At 37.7% G+C, this 17,916-nt stretch overlaps 4 protein-coding genes across 4 annotated transcripts; 3 read left to right on the top strand and 1 right to left on the bottom strand.

The window, feature by feature from the left end:
• Positions 1 to 1,343: 1,343 nt before the first annotated feature.
• LOC137715582 (zinc finger protein BALDIBIS) lies at positions 1,344 to 4,002 on the top strand. Its single transcript, XM_068454925.1, has 4 exons — positions 1,344 to 1,541; positions 1,661 to 1,793; positions 1,937 to 2,336; positions 2,799 to 4,002. The coding sequence occupies exons 2-4, from the start codon at positions 1,661 to 1,663 to the stop codon at positions 3,565 to 3,567; spliced, it is 1,302 nt and encodes a 433-aa protein (XP_068311026.1). The 5' UTR covers positions 1,344 to 1,541; the 3' UTR covers positions 3,568 to 4,002.
• A 5,437-nt stretch (positions 4,003 to 9,439) lies between these two features.
• Positions 9,440 to 9,997, bottom strand: LOC137714311 (uncharacterized). Its single transcript, XM_068453551.1, has one exon. It carries the CDS (start codon positions 9,995 to 9,997, stop codon positions 9,440 to 9,442), a length of 558 nt encoding a protein of 185 aa, XP_068309652.1.
• A 777-nt stretch (positions 9,998 to 10,774) lies between these two features.
• Positions 10,775 to 11,353, top strand: LOC137714310 (uncharacterized). Its single transcript, XM_068453550.1, has 2 exons — positions 10,775 to 11,032; positions 11,135 to 11,353. The coding sequence occupies exons 1-2, from the start codon at positions 10,775 to 10,777 to the stop codon at positions 11,351 to 11,353; spliced, it is 477 nt and encodes a 158-aa protein (XP_068309651.1).
• Positions 11,354 to 13,646: 2,293 nt separating this feature from the next.
• On the top strand, positions 13,647 to 15,350 carry LOC137714308 (uncharacterized mitochondrial protein AtMg00810-like). The gene is made up of 3 exons (XM_068453549.1): positions 13,647 to 13,851; positions 14,032 to 14,837; positions 15,150 to 15,350. The coding sequence occupies exons 1-3, from the start codon at positions 13,647 to 13,649 to the stop codon at positions 15,348 to 15,350; spliced, it is 1,212 nt and encodes a 403-aa protein (XP_068309650.1).
• The last annotated feature ends 2,566 nt before the right edge of the window (positions 15,351 to 17,916 follow it).

Genomic DNA, 17,916 nt, shown 5'->3' with positions numbered 1-17,916 from the left:
TACTGATACAAATCTCTCTCTCTCTCTCTCTCTCTAATCTCTCTCTTAAAATCTGCAAGTGCATCTATCTTTACAATAATGGCGCTTGAGCACACATTATGAAATTCAGTTTCTCAATCTCGATGTTTCATGTACTTTTACTCTAGTTTTTTATATCCAACTTTTACTAGTTATCTTCTAGCCCTATTGTTAAGTCTCTTATAATAAATTAATATATTGCATCTCAATTAGAGTGAGAAATCAAATATCCTTTAGAGAAAATCCTTTCATATGAGTTGGCTTTTATGAACCTTTTGGTATCCATATCAAATATTTTTGGGTTTCGTAAGAGTGAGTTCATCATGCATATCATGTTTCTAGAAGATATATATGTTCATATATCTTTCTAAGGTTTGGTCATAATTCAACACATTGGAATTTTCTGTGGTAAAAAATTTCGCAGAGAAAAGTCGTACACAAGGTTTTAGTGATGGTGAAAGACGATGTAATGGTTATGTAAGTCCTGGAAGAGTCTGATGAGTAGATTTTATATTATATATTTAATCATATTTTTAGTATATTTTGATTAATATTTTAGAGAATGTGGGAGTGAGAAGTTTTTTTTTTTTCCTTTTAATTAGAGATATGTTAGAATTATATGTAGATAAGGTTTTGAAAAGAAAAAAAACAATAAAATTTGGTGGTATGAAATTACATTTCTGCCTCATATTTCTTATTCATATTCTGTTTTAATTAGAGGGTTAATCTGATAATTTAATAGAATTTTAGTTGACAATAAATATTTTATTAATTAGTAGAGATAAGATAGATGTTATTCAGTTAAGTAAATCAGTCAAAATGTACAACCATCCGTTTATAATTAACCGTTTCGACGATTTTATTTATTTTTCTTTCAATTAATAAATTGCACTCTGATTTTTAACTAGAGAGAGAATTTCTAGAGAACAGTGTAGGCAGTACCTGTGTGTAGGCTGAAGTAGTGTCTCGTGGGTTTTGGTCGACAGGTCAAGCGGTACCAGTCATCTCTTGTCTTTGTATTATCAACTTTCCCTTCTCACCGTCATCGACAGTCTTTTATGGGTCCCCCACTCTCTCTGCTGCCACTCAGCTCTCACGGGCGGCACCACCCTCACTCTCTTTCTCCTCATGGCCCTCATGCAATTATAGCGTAATGATTTTTACCTCACGAATCGCTGGCTGTAAAGGCAACTCACTTTTCTTTAGGGTTTAACCTTTTCAATTCAAAACTTGATTTCATCTTTTAAAACTTTCCCACTTTTGCAAAAAGGAAGAGAATGGGGTCTACCGGTCCAGCTGATTCTATGGCTGACCGACATTGAGAGCGCAGCCGTATAAGATAAGGGGAAGAGAGAGAAGAAATATTCTCTTTTGCTTTCATTTTCTGTGTAGCATTTTCCCTTCCAAGTTCAAGCAAAGTGAAGAATTTTCCCAGAAAACAAAAAAGCTTTGATCTGAGGTGCTTCATTTGTTCTCAAGGATTCAATACAGACACTGAGATTTTATTATTGTCTTCTGCAGTAGTAAAGTTTTTTACTTTCTTAATTTGTTTTGGTAGGGTACTGTTTCTGTACTTACTTTTGCTGAATTAATTATCAAGTTTAGACCACAACCCATTACATCTAATAAGCTCAACTTCCAGATGATGTCCGAAGATGCGCTTTTAGTTCCCTCCACCATCACAGGGTTTGCTCAAGAGCCCGATTTCAACCCTAACCCTAACCCTAATATAAATAATCAATTCAAAAGGAAGAGGAGTTTACCTGGAACGCCAGGCAAGTGTGTTTTCATGTCTACCTTGCAGCTTCACACACTTCATTAGCTTCGATCAACATATGTCAATCAATATTCCTTATTTTTTTGTTATTTTCGTTTTTTCATATTTTTTTTGTTTGATGGGACTTTAATTCAATTGCAGATCCAGATGCAGAAGTGATAGCTATGTCCCCAAAATCTCTAATGGCCACAAATCGGTTCGTTTGCGAAATTTGCAACAAGGGTTTCCAGAGAGACCAGAACTTGCAGCTTCACCGACGTGGCCACAACCTTCCGTGGAAGCTCAAACAAAGATCAAAAACAGAAGTTATTCGGAAGAAGGTGTACGTGTGCCCGGAAAAGACTTGCGTGCACCACGAGCCATCGCGAGCGCTCGGAGACCTCACCGGAATCAAAAAGCACTTCAGCCGAAAGCACGGCGAGAAGAAGTGGAAGTGTGAGAAGTGCTCAAAGAAATACGCAGTTCAATCGGATTGGAAGGCACATAGCAAAGTTTGTGGGACTAGAGAGTATAGATGTGACTGTGGCACACTCTTTTCCAGGTACTACTATCTACTGTTTATTTCCAGTTTAATCCGTCACTTCCTATCTTTACAAATTCCCTCCCTTTATATGATTAATTTGGGGAAAGAATATACATTTAATGCTTTCACGTAGAGACCTTATGGGGATCTATTTGATTTTAAATATTTAGTGCTGTATGATTACTCGGGTGTGCGATTTTATCATGTATTTTTCGAGTATTGCTGAACTCATCAAATTTGTGGGATTTTCTACTTTGCACCGGAAATCTACTATACACAGGATCCTCTACTGTCAAATCTTTGTTCATTTAATTTTTTGCAACATATTCAACCATTCATTGTTCCAGTGCATTGCCATAAGGAGCATAATAGAATTTTCACAAATTTATTTACCAAATTTCAACTACTTAAATGTGCTTTATACATGCATATAATACACTGTCAAACTTATCAGTTTGTTGACCAAATTTTGTTAAACAGGAAGGATAGCTTCATAACACACAGAGCCTTCTGTGATGCATTGGCGGCTGAGCAAAGTGCAAGATTTTGCTCAGCTTCAACTATTCATCCAAGCTTCATGAATGGGTCATTTACCAATAATGCCCATGAACCACAAAGAATCCCAAATTTTATACCAATGTTTCAGTCGGAATTTGCTGGCTCTGACCATCTAGCAGCCAACAATTCTCATCTCAGCTCTAAAGCTTTTATGCCTGAAATGCTGCAAACGGAATCAATGGACATGTTTGGATCGTCTTCATCGTCATCTCAGATGCAATGGCTCATTAACAACAAAAAGTTCGTGGAAGAATCATCATTTGCAAATGCCAACAATCTCTCTATGTCATCGGCGCTGTTACTTCGGGGAGTGCTAAAGGAGGAGGAAGAAACCAAAGGGAGTTTCTCTGAAACAATTACCACCACTACCACCTCTTTCTATAATAACAACATTAATAACAATCAGAACCACCACCAACAAAAACCCATGTCAGCCACAGCACTTTTGCAAAAAGCAGCTCGAATGGGATCTACAACCAGCAACAACAACCCAGCTACAGCATTCAACAACGCCGCCTTTAACTTCAATGATTTGGTGAATTTTATGTCTCCTTCGTCAACTCAAGGAGCCACAGTTGGAGATGGGTCACTGTTCTTGAACAACAAACACTTGATGATGTCAGCTGAAGCAGCAGCCATGACAAAACAAGGACAAAGTGAGCAAAGTAGTTTAACCAGAGACTTCCTTTGAGTAGGAGGAGGTGATGCAATATTTAGTGGTGGATTGTCTTTCTTTCAACAAGAGCTAGCAAAGTTAGCTTCTATGAGTGACTTGAGCCAATATGCTAGTACTACTACTAGTAGTCGGCATCAATGACATAAATTACAAGGCAATTATAATTATAAGGAAGACTTTGTTGTACTATAACTAGAGTTTTAGATGAAATGAATACCAATGGAATTAGATTATTAGGAGCAGATAACGAGTCTGAGTTGCACTTCTACAAAGCGAGTCAACTCGGAAAGAGAGCTAATGCAGGTTGGGATAGAGTTAACAAAACGAGACAATTCATGGAGGGTATAGGGACCCTCCATGCATGCATATTGTAGATTTTATTTTGTTTTAAGATTTAATCTTTCTTGTCATTCGATAAGCACTAAAGCCTAAAATGTGGCATGTTTGGCTGTGATTTGTGACCCATGTCACAGCCTTTTCTCAGTGTCAACATTTTCCACCGTCAGTTTTAAACAAGGGAATCTAATGTACGTGGATGTGGGCCTAATTAGACAATTCAAGTTGAGCTAATTTAGAAAAAAAGCTCCTTGACAATGGAGTGGCTTCTACTTTATTTACTAGATTTGAGGTAATTTGCATTCCCAAGTAATTAGTAATGTTTAATTGTTAGGTTACCAAGAATGTTTGTCAATTGTTGTAATCGACATACAAGCTTGTTGTTTATAACAAATAGATCTTGGATATTCCTATTTGTTTGTAATACATCACTCTAATCCAGTCTATTATCCCCTGATAAATAAGAATATCCAGGGATCTATTAGTTTTTGTACAATGCAAATAATAATGTTGTTTGTTTAAAACAATTTATTATAGTATCAATTATGTACCAGTAAAAAAACCTATAATACTCATAACACCGTAAATTCATCTTAATTATAACCTAAAAAACTATCAAAACGTCGTGGGTTCTAGAAAATTAATGTAGAAAGACATTAAGAGCAAAATCTGGCTATGTCCTCAAGAAGGAAGTCTCTCCTTCGCTACAATTAGGTGCCAGGGATTTCGGTTGAATCTATATCATCAACATGCAGCCTTACCGGTGTAACCCATATCATCAGAAAAAGTTGGGTTCCACCATAAAATTCATTGGCAATATAGGAAATAACTCAATCTCTTATAAGTTGGGGTTCCACCATAAAACCAATTATCAATATGGGAAGTAGTCCAACCTTTTATAAGCCCAATAAGGTTTCTCCTTTAACTGATGTGGGACTCTTTCACCTCACATTCTCAAACGCTCCATCATGTGTAACAGAGTTTCAAGCCAAACATGTGAACAACACAAACAGGGTGACATGGAGCATGTTTGGCTGTTGGACTTCACACGTAGGCCAAACCTACTTTGATACCATAAAGAAAATTGAGGTTCCACCATAAAACAAATTGGCAATATGAGGAATAGCCTAACTTATTTATAAGCTCATGCAAGGTCCCTCCTACCATCAATGTGAGAATCTGCGATGTTCTGCAAAAATGTTAACGTTCTTATCTCCCACTAACAGCAGGAAGACTGTCTCATCAAAATGACAATTTGCAAAGTGAGCGATAAAGAGATCGCATGTCAAGAGCTCTAAGTATCTCAAATAACTGGTGGCAAACCATAACCAACATAGATTCTCATTCTCCTATGAGGACCCATTTTGGTGCATAGTGGCAACATTATTGGCACATAAATTGCCCACCTAAACACACGTAACTGCGAGACGTCAGGCTCGTAACTAGTAACCAACTGTAACGATGAAAGAGATTGGGTGGCAATGGGTCTCAGGTGAACCAACATAGCTACATGCAAAATTGCATAGCCCCAAGCAAATTGTCGAAGCTTGGTGCGCATGGCCTTGATCCATATCCGTCCCCAAATCTGACTAAGTAATATATGGTATATTATATATATATATATATATATATATATATATATATATATATATATTCATTATTCACTAAACTCATTACCTTGAGAATACAAAAGTTACATTGTGTGAGTTGCATTTTGTAGGAAAGTTCAAAAGTTTTGAATCAAAACCAATAAGAATTCAATGGTGCTTATGAGAGATATCAAAGATCAACCAACATCATCTATGTTTTAAATTCACTAGTTTAATTTTTATACTCTGCAAGATCCGTTCATTGAATCATTTTAAACATCAAATATTTAATGATGAAATTAATATCTACTAAATTATAATGCGTCAACTGAAGGAATATATCTTTTGTATTGATGAATATGGATATGATGGGGAATCCGTTATCTTGTGGGTATGGTTCTGGATAATCTATGATGGTTAATTTGCAATTTTTTAATATGGTTAATTTCATGGTTATGGAGATGGATATAACATTTTCGTCCTCAAACTGAACTGTTGCCATCTCGGTCTCCAAATAGAGATGTCAAATAAAATATCAAATTGAATTTTTATAGCTGATGTGACAAAATAACCAAAATGCTTTTTGGTTATTATAAAATCAAATGGGTCAGAATTTAATAATAAAATAATCAGTAAGTGAAGAAAAATAAAGAAATATGTGGGCACAACATTAAAATAAAACAAAAAAGAAAAATAACATTGCCTTCGAGTTTGGCAGCAAAGTGGAGAATGTCAACTGTGTAGGAGACATCTCCTTTGAAGCTATTTTTTTTTTTGTCAAAATAGTTGACATAGACTTTTGACATCTCCTTCGGATTCTTTGGAGATGCTATGAGGTAGTTATTTAGAATGTTTTTAAATATTAGAACCAATTTAGAATTACTCCTAAATTTATGTAGTTATTTGTATTTAATCCTAATTATTCGTATTTAATCCTATATTTGTTAATGATTATATGAGTATCAGTAATATATATTTGTTAGATTCGTTTTGTCTTCATAATGTGTTTGCCTTGATACTGGAATACAAGAAAATCAATATCAGGATTAATGAGGTTGTTGGTGGATTACTGCTGTAACAATACGTTTGTGTTTACTGGTTTTTTTTTTTTTTTTTTTTTTTTTTTTTTTTTTTTTTTTTGGTGAAGAACGGGGATTACAACCCAAAGAGAACTACAAAACAACAGCAAAACGAGTCCAAGGGACTCTAGCATTATCATCAATGAGAGATGATCTAATCCAAACGGGAGGCTTATTAAATACAAGAACACCAATATCCATATTATAACTCCAGTTAGCCAACTAATCCACCATAATATTCTTCTCTTTGTAAATGTGATCCAATTCACACCTCCTCAATTGTCTCATCATTAATCTGCAACTATGCATAATTGCCTCCAAAGGATGGAAATTATCAACTTGGGTTTGCTTCAACAACATAACAATAGCCTTGGAATCCATCTCAATATGAAGATCAGTAGCACCCTTATAAATAGTAAGTTGTAAACCAAAGTATAAACTCCATAATTCAGCATCACAAACCTGCCCTTGTCCCAAATTCACAGCAAAGCCACCTAACCAGTTGCCATTATGATCTCTTAGTACGCCACCAGCCCCAATTCAACTAGAATTTGTCCTTCTAGATCCATCCACATTTAGCTTACACCAACTTACATCAGGATGATCGCAAGAGAGGGAAATTTAACTCTTGACAGGTTTAACGGAAGACTTCACACAAGCCTTCAACCATTCAGCCACATCTCTCACAATGATTGCTTCTGGATCCATAGACACGACAAATTTGAAATAAAAAATCTGCTTGTTTCTCCATTTCCAAATATACCAGCAAATAAAAAGGAAAAGAGTACACCAAGCACCCTCATTGGTCCCTTTTGAACTTACTTTCAGATTTGCCAGCAACCAAGCCTTAAACTCAAGATTCTGGGCATTTCTCAGTTGCCTTGGAACTCCCATACTTTCCCAAATACACACAGCCCTCGAACAATCTTTAAAAATATGAGCAATGGACTCAATTGGTCCACAACAAGTCATACAAGAAGAATCAGAAGTTATTTGTCTTCTAACTCGCTGCTCATTAGAAAGCAATCTCTCTTTATTCATCAACCAAAGAAAAACTTTTAGCTTAGGCGGAACATTAATTTTCCAAATAAAATCCCAGCAACAATCAGGCAAATCCTATCCATCAAAGAAAAGATTATAAGCTGACTTAACTCTGAAAACTCCATTAGAAACACATCTCCAAATAATTTTATCCATACCTGCACCAGTAGTACCAGCAGGCTGACATATAACTTTTGGAACCATATCCCTTGGCAACACACCTATGAGCTTATCAAGATCCCACCAACCATTACTTAAAAACTCAGAGACAACACAATCAATATTGGAGATATTAGCAACATCAATAGTTTCAATTAAAAGGACATTTAAGACCCATGAATCCTTCCAAAATTTCACACTCTCACCATTGCCAATTCTCCAAGTCATGCCCTTTTTAAGAAGATTAGCTCCATACAGAATTCCTGTCCAAGAATAAGAACACTCGGTTCTTTCATGAATTTTGGGGTGTAAAATAGAATAGCCTTTCAAATACTTAGCCGGATAAATTTGAGGCCAAAAACCACAGTCCTTAGCATGAATCCTACACCCTAACGTGGCGAAAAGAGCCTGATTCATTACACAAACTCTCTTAATCCCCAAACCACCCTTACTTTTAGGTCTGCAAACCATACTCCATTGGCACAAATGAACTTTTTTCTTTTGATCGATATCCTCCCACAAAAAATTCATGTTCAACGTGTCTAACTCTTCACACACACTAGCAGGAAGCTTGGTCATGTGGATGGCATAAACTGGTATGGACGATGTAACAGCTTGAACTAAGGTAATTCTTTCAGCGATGGACAATACCTTGCTCTTCCAAGTTGCCAACCTCTTCTGAACTTTATCAATAACGCCCAAATAAGTAGCCTTTGAAACTCTAGTTGGAATTAGAGGCATTCCTAAATAATTCCCAAGACTCTATTTGACAGGAGAACCACAAATTGTACAAATACTATTAACAACAGCCGTGGACGTGTTTGGAGAACAATAGAGAACATATTTTCAAAGTTAATAGCTTGACCAGAAGCTTTGCAAAAATTTTCAAGGCACCTCTTCATTAATCTTGCTTGCTTTAGAGTAGCTTCAGAAAACAAAATTAAATCATCACCGAAAAAGCCAGGTCCAGATTGAGAAGCCTTAGCAGGTTTCCACCTTCCTCTGTTCACAGTTGCAGAAATTAAATGAAAAAGTTTCTCAATACATAGAACAAACAAATAAGGGGACAAATGATCCCCTTGCCAAATACAGTTTTGAGGAGTAAAACTCACCATTGAAACAAATTTGGTACCTAACGGTGGATACACATTCCATCATAAGTTGAAACAAATTCGAAGGCAACCCAACCTCATTCAGCACATATTCAATAAACTTCCAATCAAGTATGTCATAAACCATAGAGAGATCAATTTTCCAGGCTAAAAATCCCTTTTAGCCTTTTGACATTCTGAACTTGTGAAGAATTTCTTGAGCAATGAGGATATTGTCAGAAATTTTTCTACCAGGAACAAAACTAGCCTGATTAGGACTAATCAGATAAGGCAAGAGAAGTCTGATTCTAGCAACAATGAATTTAGAGATCACTTTATAAAGAGGGCAACAAAGACTAATAGGCCTAAAATTCAACATTTTTGAGGATTATCAATTTTAGGGACCAATGTTATCAGCGTACTGTTTAACTCCACAGGCAATCTCCTTGAGTGAAAAGCATTCCATACCATTTCAAAGATATCATTAGCACATATATTCCATTGACTTTGATAAAAGCAAGCAGGAAAACCTGATATACCTGGAGCTTTAAGGCCTCCAATATTAAAGAGGCTTTCCTTGACTTCAACCATATTAAATATCTTTGGTAAGAGCTTCACAATCAGCATCATGTATATCAGGAAAAAAATTAGGAAGAGATTCCATTTGCTTAGACTTTTTCCAACGCGAAAAAATAGTTTGAAAGTACTCTGCTGCCAACTTTTTCAGATTAGAAGGCTCCGATATCCAAGAACCTTGATTGTTAATGAGCCCTTCAATTCTATTTCTTCTCCTCCTTACAATAGTAGTGAGATGAAAAAAGTTGGTATTACGATCACCTTCTTGAAGCCACATCAACCGAGACTTTTGATGCCAAAATATAGCCTCCTCATTCAAAACTTCATTATATTCAGAAATCAACTCATCCTCCAATTTAGAAAGAAATTTATTAGGCCCACGACGCAAAACTTTTTGAATCCCATCAATTCTTGCTAGAAGTCTGCGCTTTCTCTGTTTGAGATGACCAAAGACTTGAATATCCCACTTCTTAAGCGGTTTAACAAGAGCACAAGTTTTATCAGCAACCGAACATCCACCATTACTCCAATAACCAGCAACAAACTCCTTGAAATTTTCATGCCTCAACCACATAGCTTCAAAACGAAAAGGACGAAGCTTGGGAGAAAATGAATGATGAGAATTTAAGCATATCTTAATTGGGCAGTGATCTGATTTGGTTCGCGGGAAATGGTGAACATAAGCTTCAGAGAAAAGGCTCCTCCAACTCATATTACAAATCCCTCGATCAATTCTTTCTAAAACTTTTTTATTAGTCCAAGTAAATTTAGGACCAATACAACCCAAATCAATCATATAATTCCTATCCACCCAGGATTGGAAGCCTTTTTAATCTGCATAATGGAGCACCACCAAGTTTATCTTCCACACACAACATGTCATTGAAATCCCTAACAATTAACCAAGGCAATTGATGACAATCGGCTACAAAATCCAAATAATCCCACAATTTTTCTCTTTTAGTAACACAAGGGCTAGCATAGACTGTTAGATGAGGTCCACATGCAGTTTCATCCACCGTGCTTTGAGGAGTCCATCGTTATCTGAGGAGTTCAGTTTTGTTTGAAAGTGTTACTTGATTAGGTTTCCTTGTTTGTAGGATATGATTTCAAATATGTAATTGGTTGATTATCTGATTTGTTTTGTATGTTTTTCAAACTTCCTTGTAAATAGGGATTTCAAATCCTCAAATGTAATCGTGAAGTTCTTATAAATACAAGCATCCCACAGTTGAATGGGTATGCAATCACAGTGAAAGAATCTGAGTTCTTAAAGTTTTACATGGTTTCAAGAGCTTTTTTTGTCTAACGACAAAGATCATACTTCCCATTCTTCTCCATCCACGCTTCCATGGCTGACAACAATATTTCCGTTGTTAACTCCAACCCTCAAAACACCACCACCACCTTCCAACCTTTCTCCACTATCGTCAATATCAAACTTGATAGAACCAACTACCCACTGTGGTTGGCTCAAATGCTTCCTATTCTGAAAAGTAGGGACCTTATGAGGTATGTTGATGGCACGTTGTTGTGTCCCCCAAAACATGTTGCAAACTCCACCACTGTCAACCATGCGTACACGGCTGCGTCCATCCTGTCCGTGGTGGTGAGTAAAAGAATAGCTCGAGCTACATGGGAAGCTTTTGATTAAAGGTATGCATCTACCTCTCAAAATAGAATTTTGTTTCTGAGAACTGAATTGTTACAGACTAAGAAAGGTGATATATCCATGGCTGATTACCTAGATTGCATGAATGCGATAGCTGACAACCTTGTTTTTGCCGGGCAACCTGTGTCTGATGAGGAACTTGTTCAGATTGTGTTGAACAATCTAGGACCAGCGTTTGAGATGACTGTGAGTGCTGCACAAGCTCGGGATAACCCTATCGCGTATCCAACACTTGAATCACTCATGTTGACTACCTAACGCAAAATGACTGAACAAAATGTGTCTTTGGTGGAAGGTGCTACTGTAAACGCCTTTGTTGCTTCCAGAGGCCGTGGTGGTCGTCCTCATGGTGGTGGGTGAGGCCATGCTTCCAACCATGGTAGGAATCAAAGAGCCTACAATAATCACAACAACAACACTCAGAATAACCAAGGTAATGGTGAAAGGATGACTTTTTGTGGTGATCGAATTATTTGTCATATTTGTGGTAAACCGGGTCATCCCGCACTGGACTGCTATCAATAAATGAATGCTGCCTTTGAAGGAAGGATTCCTGCCAAACGTCTCTGAACCATAACGTCTTCTCCCATCACTTTTAATAAGCAGCAGAATGGCTCTTGGCTACTCGACACCGGTGCTAACGTACATATAACTCCAGATATTCAAAATCTGGCCCATCCTAAGGAGTACAATGGTAATGATGGTGTGGGAGGTGTAGGTAATAATTATGGTATCTCTATTGCATATTTTGGCTCAAATCATCTTCAAACTAATGTTTGCTCATTTGCTTTATGTGATATTCTTCATTGTCCTTCTGTATCAACCAATATCATTTCTGCCCATAAATTCACCTTAGATAATGATTGTTACCTACTATTTTTTCCACATTTCTTTCTTGTTAAGGACCTCAAGACACGGAAGATGCTTTTCCGAGGGAGATGTAAGAATAGGTTGTACCCATTTCCAAATGGTTGTGGACATCTCAAGCATACTGTTTCTGCATTTGTGGGGGTTAGGGTCTCGGTTCAAAGGTAGCATGTGTGTGTCTTGGCCATCCTGCGAAACCAGTAATAAATTTTTTAGTTTCCAATAAGTTGGTACCCGTTCATGGTACCTCTGGTGTAAGTTTTTGTGAGTCTTGTCCTTTAGGTAAAAGCATTAGGCTTCCTTTCAATGTGTTCGAGTCCATGTCTCAATTTCCTTTGCAATTTATCCATTCTGATGTGTGGTGTTCTCCAATTAAATCCAATGAAGGTTTTCGTTATTATTTGTTATTTGTCGATGACTATTCACAATATTCTTGGGTTTTTCCAATGACAAACAAATATGAAGTGTTTGAGATATTTGTGAAATTTAAAACTAAAGTTGAGAACATTTTTAATTGCTCCATTAAAACTATACAATGTGATGAAGGTGGTGAATACAAAAGTCATGCTTTCCAATGATTTTTGGATGTTCATGGTATTTCACAACGTTTTTCTTGCCCTAAACATCCTAAACAAAATGGTTTAGCCAAATGAAAACATCGCCACATTGTTGAAACTGCAATTGTCATGCCTTCTCAATCTTTCATGCCACTTAGGTTCTGGTTTGATGCCTGCTCAACGGCTACTTATTTAATCAACCGGTTACCAACTAGTGTTCTGTCTAACATCTCACATTTTGAAAATATATTTAAAAAAACACCAAAGTATGAGATGTTAAAAGTGTTTGGTTGCCGTTGTTTTCCTTAGTTAACACCATACACCCAAAATAAATTGCAACAAAAATCAAAGTCATATGTTTTTCTTGGGTATTCATTAGACCATCAAGGATATAGGTTCTTGGATATGTCCACATGACGAATTTATTTGTCTCACCCTATTCTATTCGATGAGGATTTCTTCCCTTTTAAGGGGCTGACATCTTCTTCTGAAAATGTCGGATCACCAGGTAACAATCTTATACCCGATCTACTTTTTACGTTCCCATTATCCACCGCTTCACCTGAGAGTCCTACTTTGAATTGTCCACCTCAACAAATATCTCCTAACTCTAATCTCGCTACTTCCATACCATCCTATCATGACCCCACTACTTCTCAACCTGACACATTGCCTACTAATGTTATCTCTTAACTTGTCCCAGCTTTACAACCTAACCTGCCCCTAGCACCTAACCTGCCCCTGGCACCCTCACCGTCATCAAATGAGCAAGTTTTATTGATTCTCAACCTCTGCAAGCCATTGTGTCTAGTGATACTGGTCATTTTATGGCTACACACTCCAAATCAGGGGTTTCAAAACCAAATCCAAAATATGTTATGCATGTTGCCGTTGACAAATTTCATGTTGAGCTTACGTGTTTCAGTCAGGCAGTCAAGCATCAGGAGTGGAGGGATGCTATGATGCAGGAATTCAATGCCCTACAGTGGTGTGGAACCTAGAGTTTAGTTCCATATTGTCCTAATATGAACGTGTTGCCAAACAAATGGGTATTCAAGATTAAATGACGAGCATATGGTACTATTGAAGGTCATAAAGCTTGATTAGTAGCAAATGGATATCACCAGATGGCTGGCGTCGATTACACTGAGACTTTTAGTCTCGTGGTAAAACATAGCACCATTCGACTTGTCTTGAGTCTTGCTGTGTCAAAGAAGTGGCATGTACGTCAACTTGATGTTCAGAATGCGTTTCTGCATGGTTACTTGACTGAACAGGTTTACATGCGTCAACCATCGAGGTTCACAAACAAACAGTTTTCAAATCATGTTTGTAAGTTGCAACGTTTTCTTTACGGTCCCAAACAAGGGCCTAGAGCTTTCCAATGTTTCTCTAATTATTTGCTTCAACTCGAGTTTAAAGAGTCTACATGTGATTATAGTTTATTTGTGTTCAATAAACGAGGTGTTTATTTAATTCTCCTAATCTATGTAGATGACATTTTAATCACAGGGAATGGTCCTCGTCAAATGGATCATTTGATCCAGAAACTTGGTAGTTTGTTTTCCATAAAAGATTTGGGAAACTTGAGTTATTTCTTGGGTATTGAGTTAAAATATGAAGGTGATTCCATGCATTTATGCCAATCTAAATATGCCTTTGATGTCCTCTCTCGCACTAAATTCACAGAAGCAAAACCTATCTCTACTCCGGTGTCGTCTGGTCAGAAGTTAAGTGCTTATGTTGGTGATCCTTGTGATGATCATACGCTGTATCATAGTGTTGTTGGGGCGCTCCAATACCTCACGATCACTCGACCTGATTTGTCCTATGTTGCGAATCAAGTGTGCCAGTTTATGCACTCGCCAAAGAACATGCACTGGATGGCAATCAAGCGGATCTTTCGGTACTTGAAGTCTACTTATGATCATGGATTATTGTATAAACCAAGAATTGTCAGGTTGACAGCTTTTTCAAATGCCGATTATGCTGGCAACCCAGACATTCGTCACTCCACAGGTGGTTTTTGTTTTTACTTGGGTTCAAACCTTATATCTTGGAGTTCAAAAAAGCAGAAGACGGTATCTCGATCAAGTGCACAGGCGAAGTATAGGCAATTAGCTTATACTGCTGCTAAGTTATCTTGGTTAAGGTCTCTTTATAGAGATCTTCATATGCATCTTGTTCAACTTACCATTTGGTGCGACAATATCTCATCGATTGCTCTTGCATCAAATCCGGTTTTTCACTCGCGGACTAAGCACTTGGAGGTCGATTACCATTACTTTCGTGAAAAGGTTGTTCATGGTCAACTACTGGTTAGTTATGTGTGTTCCCAGGACCAACTTGCTGATATTTTCACTAAAGGACTCTCTTCGTCCCGTTTTAAGTTTCTTGTCTTCAAGCTTCTACTGGTTTCTCCCTCTGTTAGCTTGCGAGGGGCTGTTAGACGAGGTCCACATGCAATTTCAACCATCGTGCTTTGAGGAGTCCATTGTTATCTGAGGAGTTTAGTTTTGTTTGAAAGTGTTACTTGATTAGGTTTCCTTGTTTGTAGGATATGATTTCAAATATGTAATATGTGATTATCTGATTTGTTTTGTTTGTTTTTCAAACTTTCTTGTAAATAGGGATTTCAAATCCTTAGATATAATCGTGAAGTTCTTATAAATACAAGCATCCCACAGTTGAATGGGTATGCAATCACAGTGAAAGAATCTCAGTTCTTAAAGTTTTACATAGACAGCAGTGAAAATTCAATGGTTCTGACCAACACCTCTCACAACAATGGAAATAGCTTGGTCAATGGTACCGATAACTTCCACCTTTAATCTAGAATCTTTCCACAACATCCACAAACCATTAAAGAAGCCAACAGTATCCACAATCTCAAAGCATGGAAAACCAAGGGATTTCACTACTGAAATAGCTTTCTTACCACTAATCATGGGCTCGCAAATAACCAAATTAAATCTCCATTTGGTGAATATTAATTAATTCTGTAATATTATCTTTAAACTTGGTGCAACCAGCACCTCTAGCGTTCCATACTACAATATTCATCATAAAGATGGAGGAGATAAATAAAACCAAGGCATAAAGCCTAGCAACCCATAAGGGTTGCCTCCACATGGGAGGCATACATCTCATCAGACTTAGTTGAACAAAAATCCTCAATTAAACGAGATCGCTGAATAATTGAACCTGGAATAGCATGATCAATATTCATCATATCTTCACCTGGATCCAGATCACACGCATCTAACTCAACACCGCTGCCACTTACATTGGATGGTTGGTGACCAAAAATACATGTTCCCTTCAACATATTTGAACCATAGTACATATCAGTCTTGAAGGCATTAAAATTAAATTTGAACGGCTGAGCCTCAACATTACTAACCGAACTAGAACTTAACCTTCTCACCAAAGGTTGTCTTAGCTACCCCAAATTATCAGTGTTCAGTCATGAAGAAGCATTTGCCTTTCCACCAAAGTTAGAGATATCAACAAGTGCATCCTGATCACCAGTTTCCTTCTTCTTTCTAGCCACCAAAATTTTCCTTTCAATAGAACCTTCACCCTTCTCACCATTTGTGCCACTTCCCACATTGCCCTTATTCAGACTTTTATCTTCCCCTTTAAGCGCACTGAACCTTGACCTCTGCTCATTAAACGAAACATCCACACCTCCCTGTCCATTATTTATTTTCCGAGGTCTACCTCTAGGCTTAACTTGCATCCATGTACCATAAATAGTAGAAACGCCATCGCTACTTTGAGTAGACTTTACTATAGGCTCATCCATATTCATAATATTACTCTCATTTTTGTGGATGCAAATTTCCGCCTTCTTCTTCTTGGACAAAATTGCACCTACAAAACAATTAACACCTTAGGTCAAGGCCAAAAGCCTCACGCGCCTATGATGAATGGGGGCTTTGGCCGAATAACCTCCGATGCCAAAATTAGAATTTAGAGAGAAAAATGTTTGGAGAGTTTTTGGGAGTTTTGCAAGAGTGTGGAACTAGCTTTTTAGAGAAAAAATGGGGTTCGATATATAGAGCATGGCCGGTCCCCTTTGGAGAGAAGGTGGCCTGCCCTTTGGGGTATTTTTGGTGTGTAATGGGTGATAATTTGTGTAATGAATGATTAATTAGTATAATGGGTGATTAATTGGGTGATTAATGGATTAATTAGGAATTATTCCATTAATTAGCCTAATTAATTTAATTTATAAGGAAGGTTTTGAAGGTTATGGAATGATTTCCTTTTAGAAGATATAGAGTAAAGATGGATGAGATAAATTTGAACTTGTTACCTATTTTGGGCACTCTTGACTCAGTTGATGGATGATTGTCCACTGTTTACGTGTAGGAAACCCGGTGTGTCTCGAGGCTAATTTTATCCTCTTCACCTAAAAATCCACGTGTCGCCTCTTGATTATTTTTGGCTCCATAAATGCCCCCACACCTGCTGGGCTGCTCGTAGGAAAGGGCAACAGGTGTAGAGAATTTCTTGCTCTAGGACTGCTTCTTATTTTGATGTAGATGCCCTCTTTAATATGAAATTAGATCCTTCTAAAGGAAAAGGAAATAAATTTCTCTCAAAGCCTATTTAAGTCCACCTTAAGTAGGTTGTTAAATCAACTTTGGAGAGCGATTTATTCTACCCTACAAAAGAGAGAAAGCTTAGAGGATATTTGTTCCCCTTCCCCTAGCAATCTTCTACACTTGCTCGTGTAAAGGATCGTCTTTTGTTGCTTTCTTCGTCTTCTCTGCGCTGCACCGATGTAAGGAAAACTTAATTCTCCTTCTCTTCTTCTTGGGAAATGCTGCCACAGGGCAACCGTCGGGGTGGTGCGGCACGTCGGCTGTCAGGGGCCAGGAGTCTGCTTGTCATGGGCCAATGAGGTGGTGTGGCAGGGGTCATTGCTTGTGCTGTTCGGCTTGATTAAAGCCAAGGATTGGCTCAGTATAGGCCGAGGAAGTGGCGTGGCATGGGCAACGGTTTGGGCTGCCATGTCTGAGCTGCTTGCCAAAAATAAGGAAACTGCTTGAGTTAGATTTCTCAGCTGCCGTAGATAGAGCAGTCAAGGATAAAGCTGCCAAAATTGAAGCTGCTAAAGATGAAGTATCGGATGAGTGAACTATTAAGTGCAAAAGTGGCTGTTGCCCCCTAACCATTTGCCTAGTTGATCTTCAAGCATTCGATCTTTTAAGCTATGTGGCATTTTCGCACTGGAGAGCTTACCCAGATAGGTGTCAGGGATTTAGTTTACCATCTCGCACTGAAGAGCAATTAGTTTACCCTCTCGCACTGGAGAGCAATTAGTTTATCATCTCGCACTTGAGAGCAGACCTATATAGGTGTTAGGGAATTGGTTTACCCTCTCGC

The sequence above is a fragment of the Pyrus communis genome, chromosome 14 (genome assembly GCF_963583255.1).
Source record: "Pyrus communis chromosome 14, drPyrComm1.1, whole genome shotgun sequence".
Lineage (NCBI taxonomy): Eukaryota > Viridiplantae > Streptophyta > Magnoliopsida > Rosales > Rosaceae > Pyrus > Pyrus communis.
Note: the sequence above shows the minus strand (reverse complement) of the source record. Positions and strands in the feature narration are given on the sequence as shown.

Coding starts and splice junctions, on each gene's coding strand:
- LOC137715582 (XM_068454925.1), top strand. CDS start 1,661: ATGATGTCCGAAGATGCGCTTTTAGTTCCCTCCACCATCACAGGGTTT. Junction 1,794..1,936: donor GAGTTTACCTGGAACGCCAG/GCAAGTGTGTTT, acceptor ATTCAATTGCAG/ATCCAGATGCAGAAGTGATA. Junction 2,337..2,798: donor TGTGGCACACTCTTTTCCAG/GTACTACTATCT, acceptor TTTGTTAAACAG/GAAGGATAGCTTCATAACAC.
- LOC137714311 (XM_068453551.1), bottom strand. CDS start 9,997: ATGTGGTTGAGGCATGAAAATTTCAAGGAGTTTGTTGCTGGTTATTGG.
- LOC137714310 (XM_068453550.1), top strand. CDS start 10,775: ATGGCTGACAACAATATTTCCGTTGTTAACTCCAACCCTCAAAACACC. Junction 11,033..11,134: donor CGTCCATCCTGTCCGTGGTG/GTGAGTAAAAGA, acceptor GAATTGTTACAG/ACTAAGAAAGGTGATATATC.
- LOC137714308 (XM_068453549.1), top strand. CDS start 13,647: ATGGCTGGCGTCGATTACACTGAGACTTTTAGTCTCGTGGTAAAACAT. Junction 13,852..14,031: donor ACAGTTTTCAAATCATGTTT/GTAAGTTGCAAC, acceptor TTTTAATCACAG/GGAATGGTCCTCGTCAAATG. Junction 14,838..15,149: donor TTGTTCATGGTCAACTACTG/GTTAGTTATGTG, acceptor TCTTGTAAATAG/GGATTTCAAATCCTTAGATA.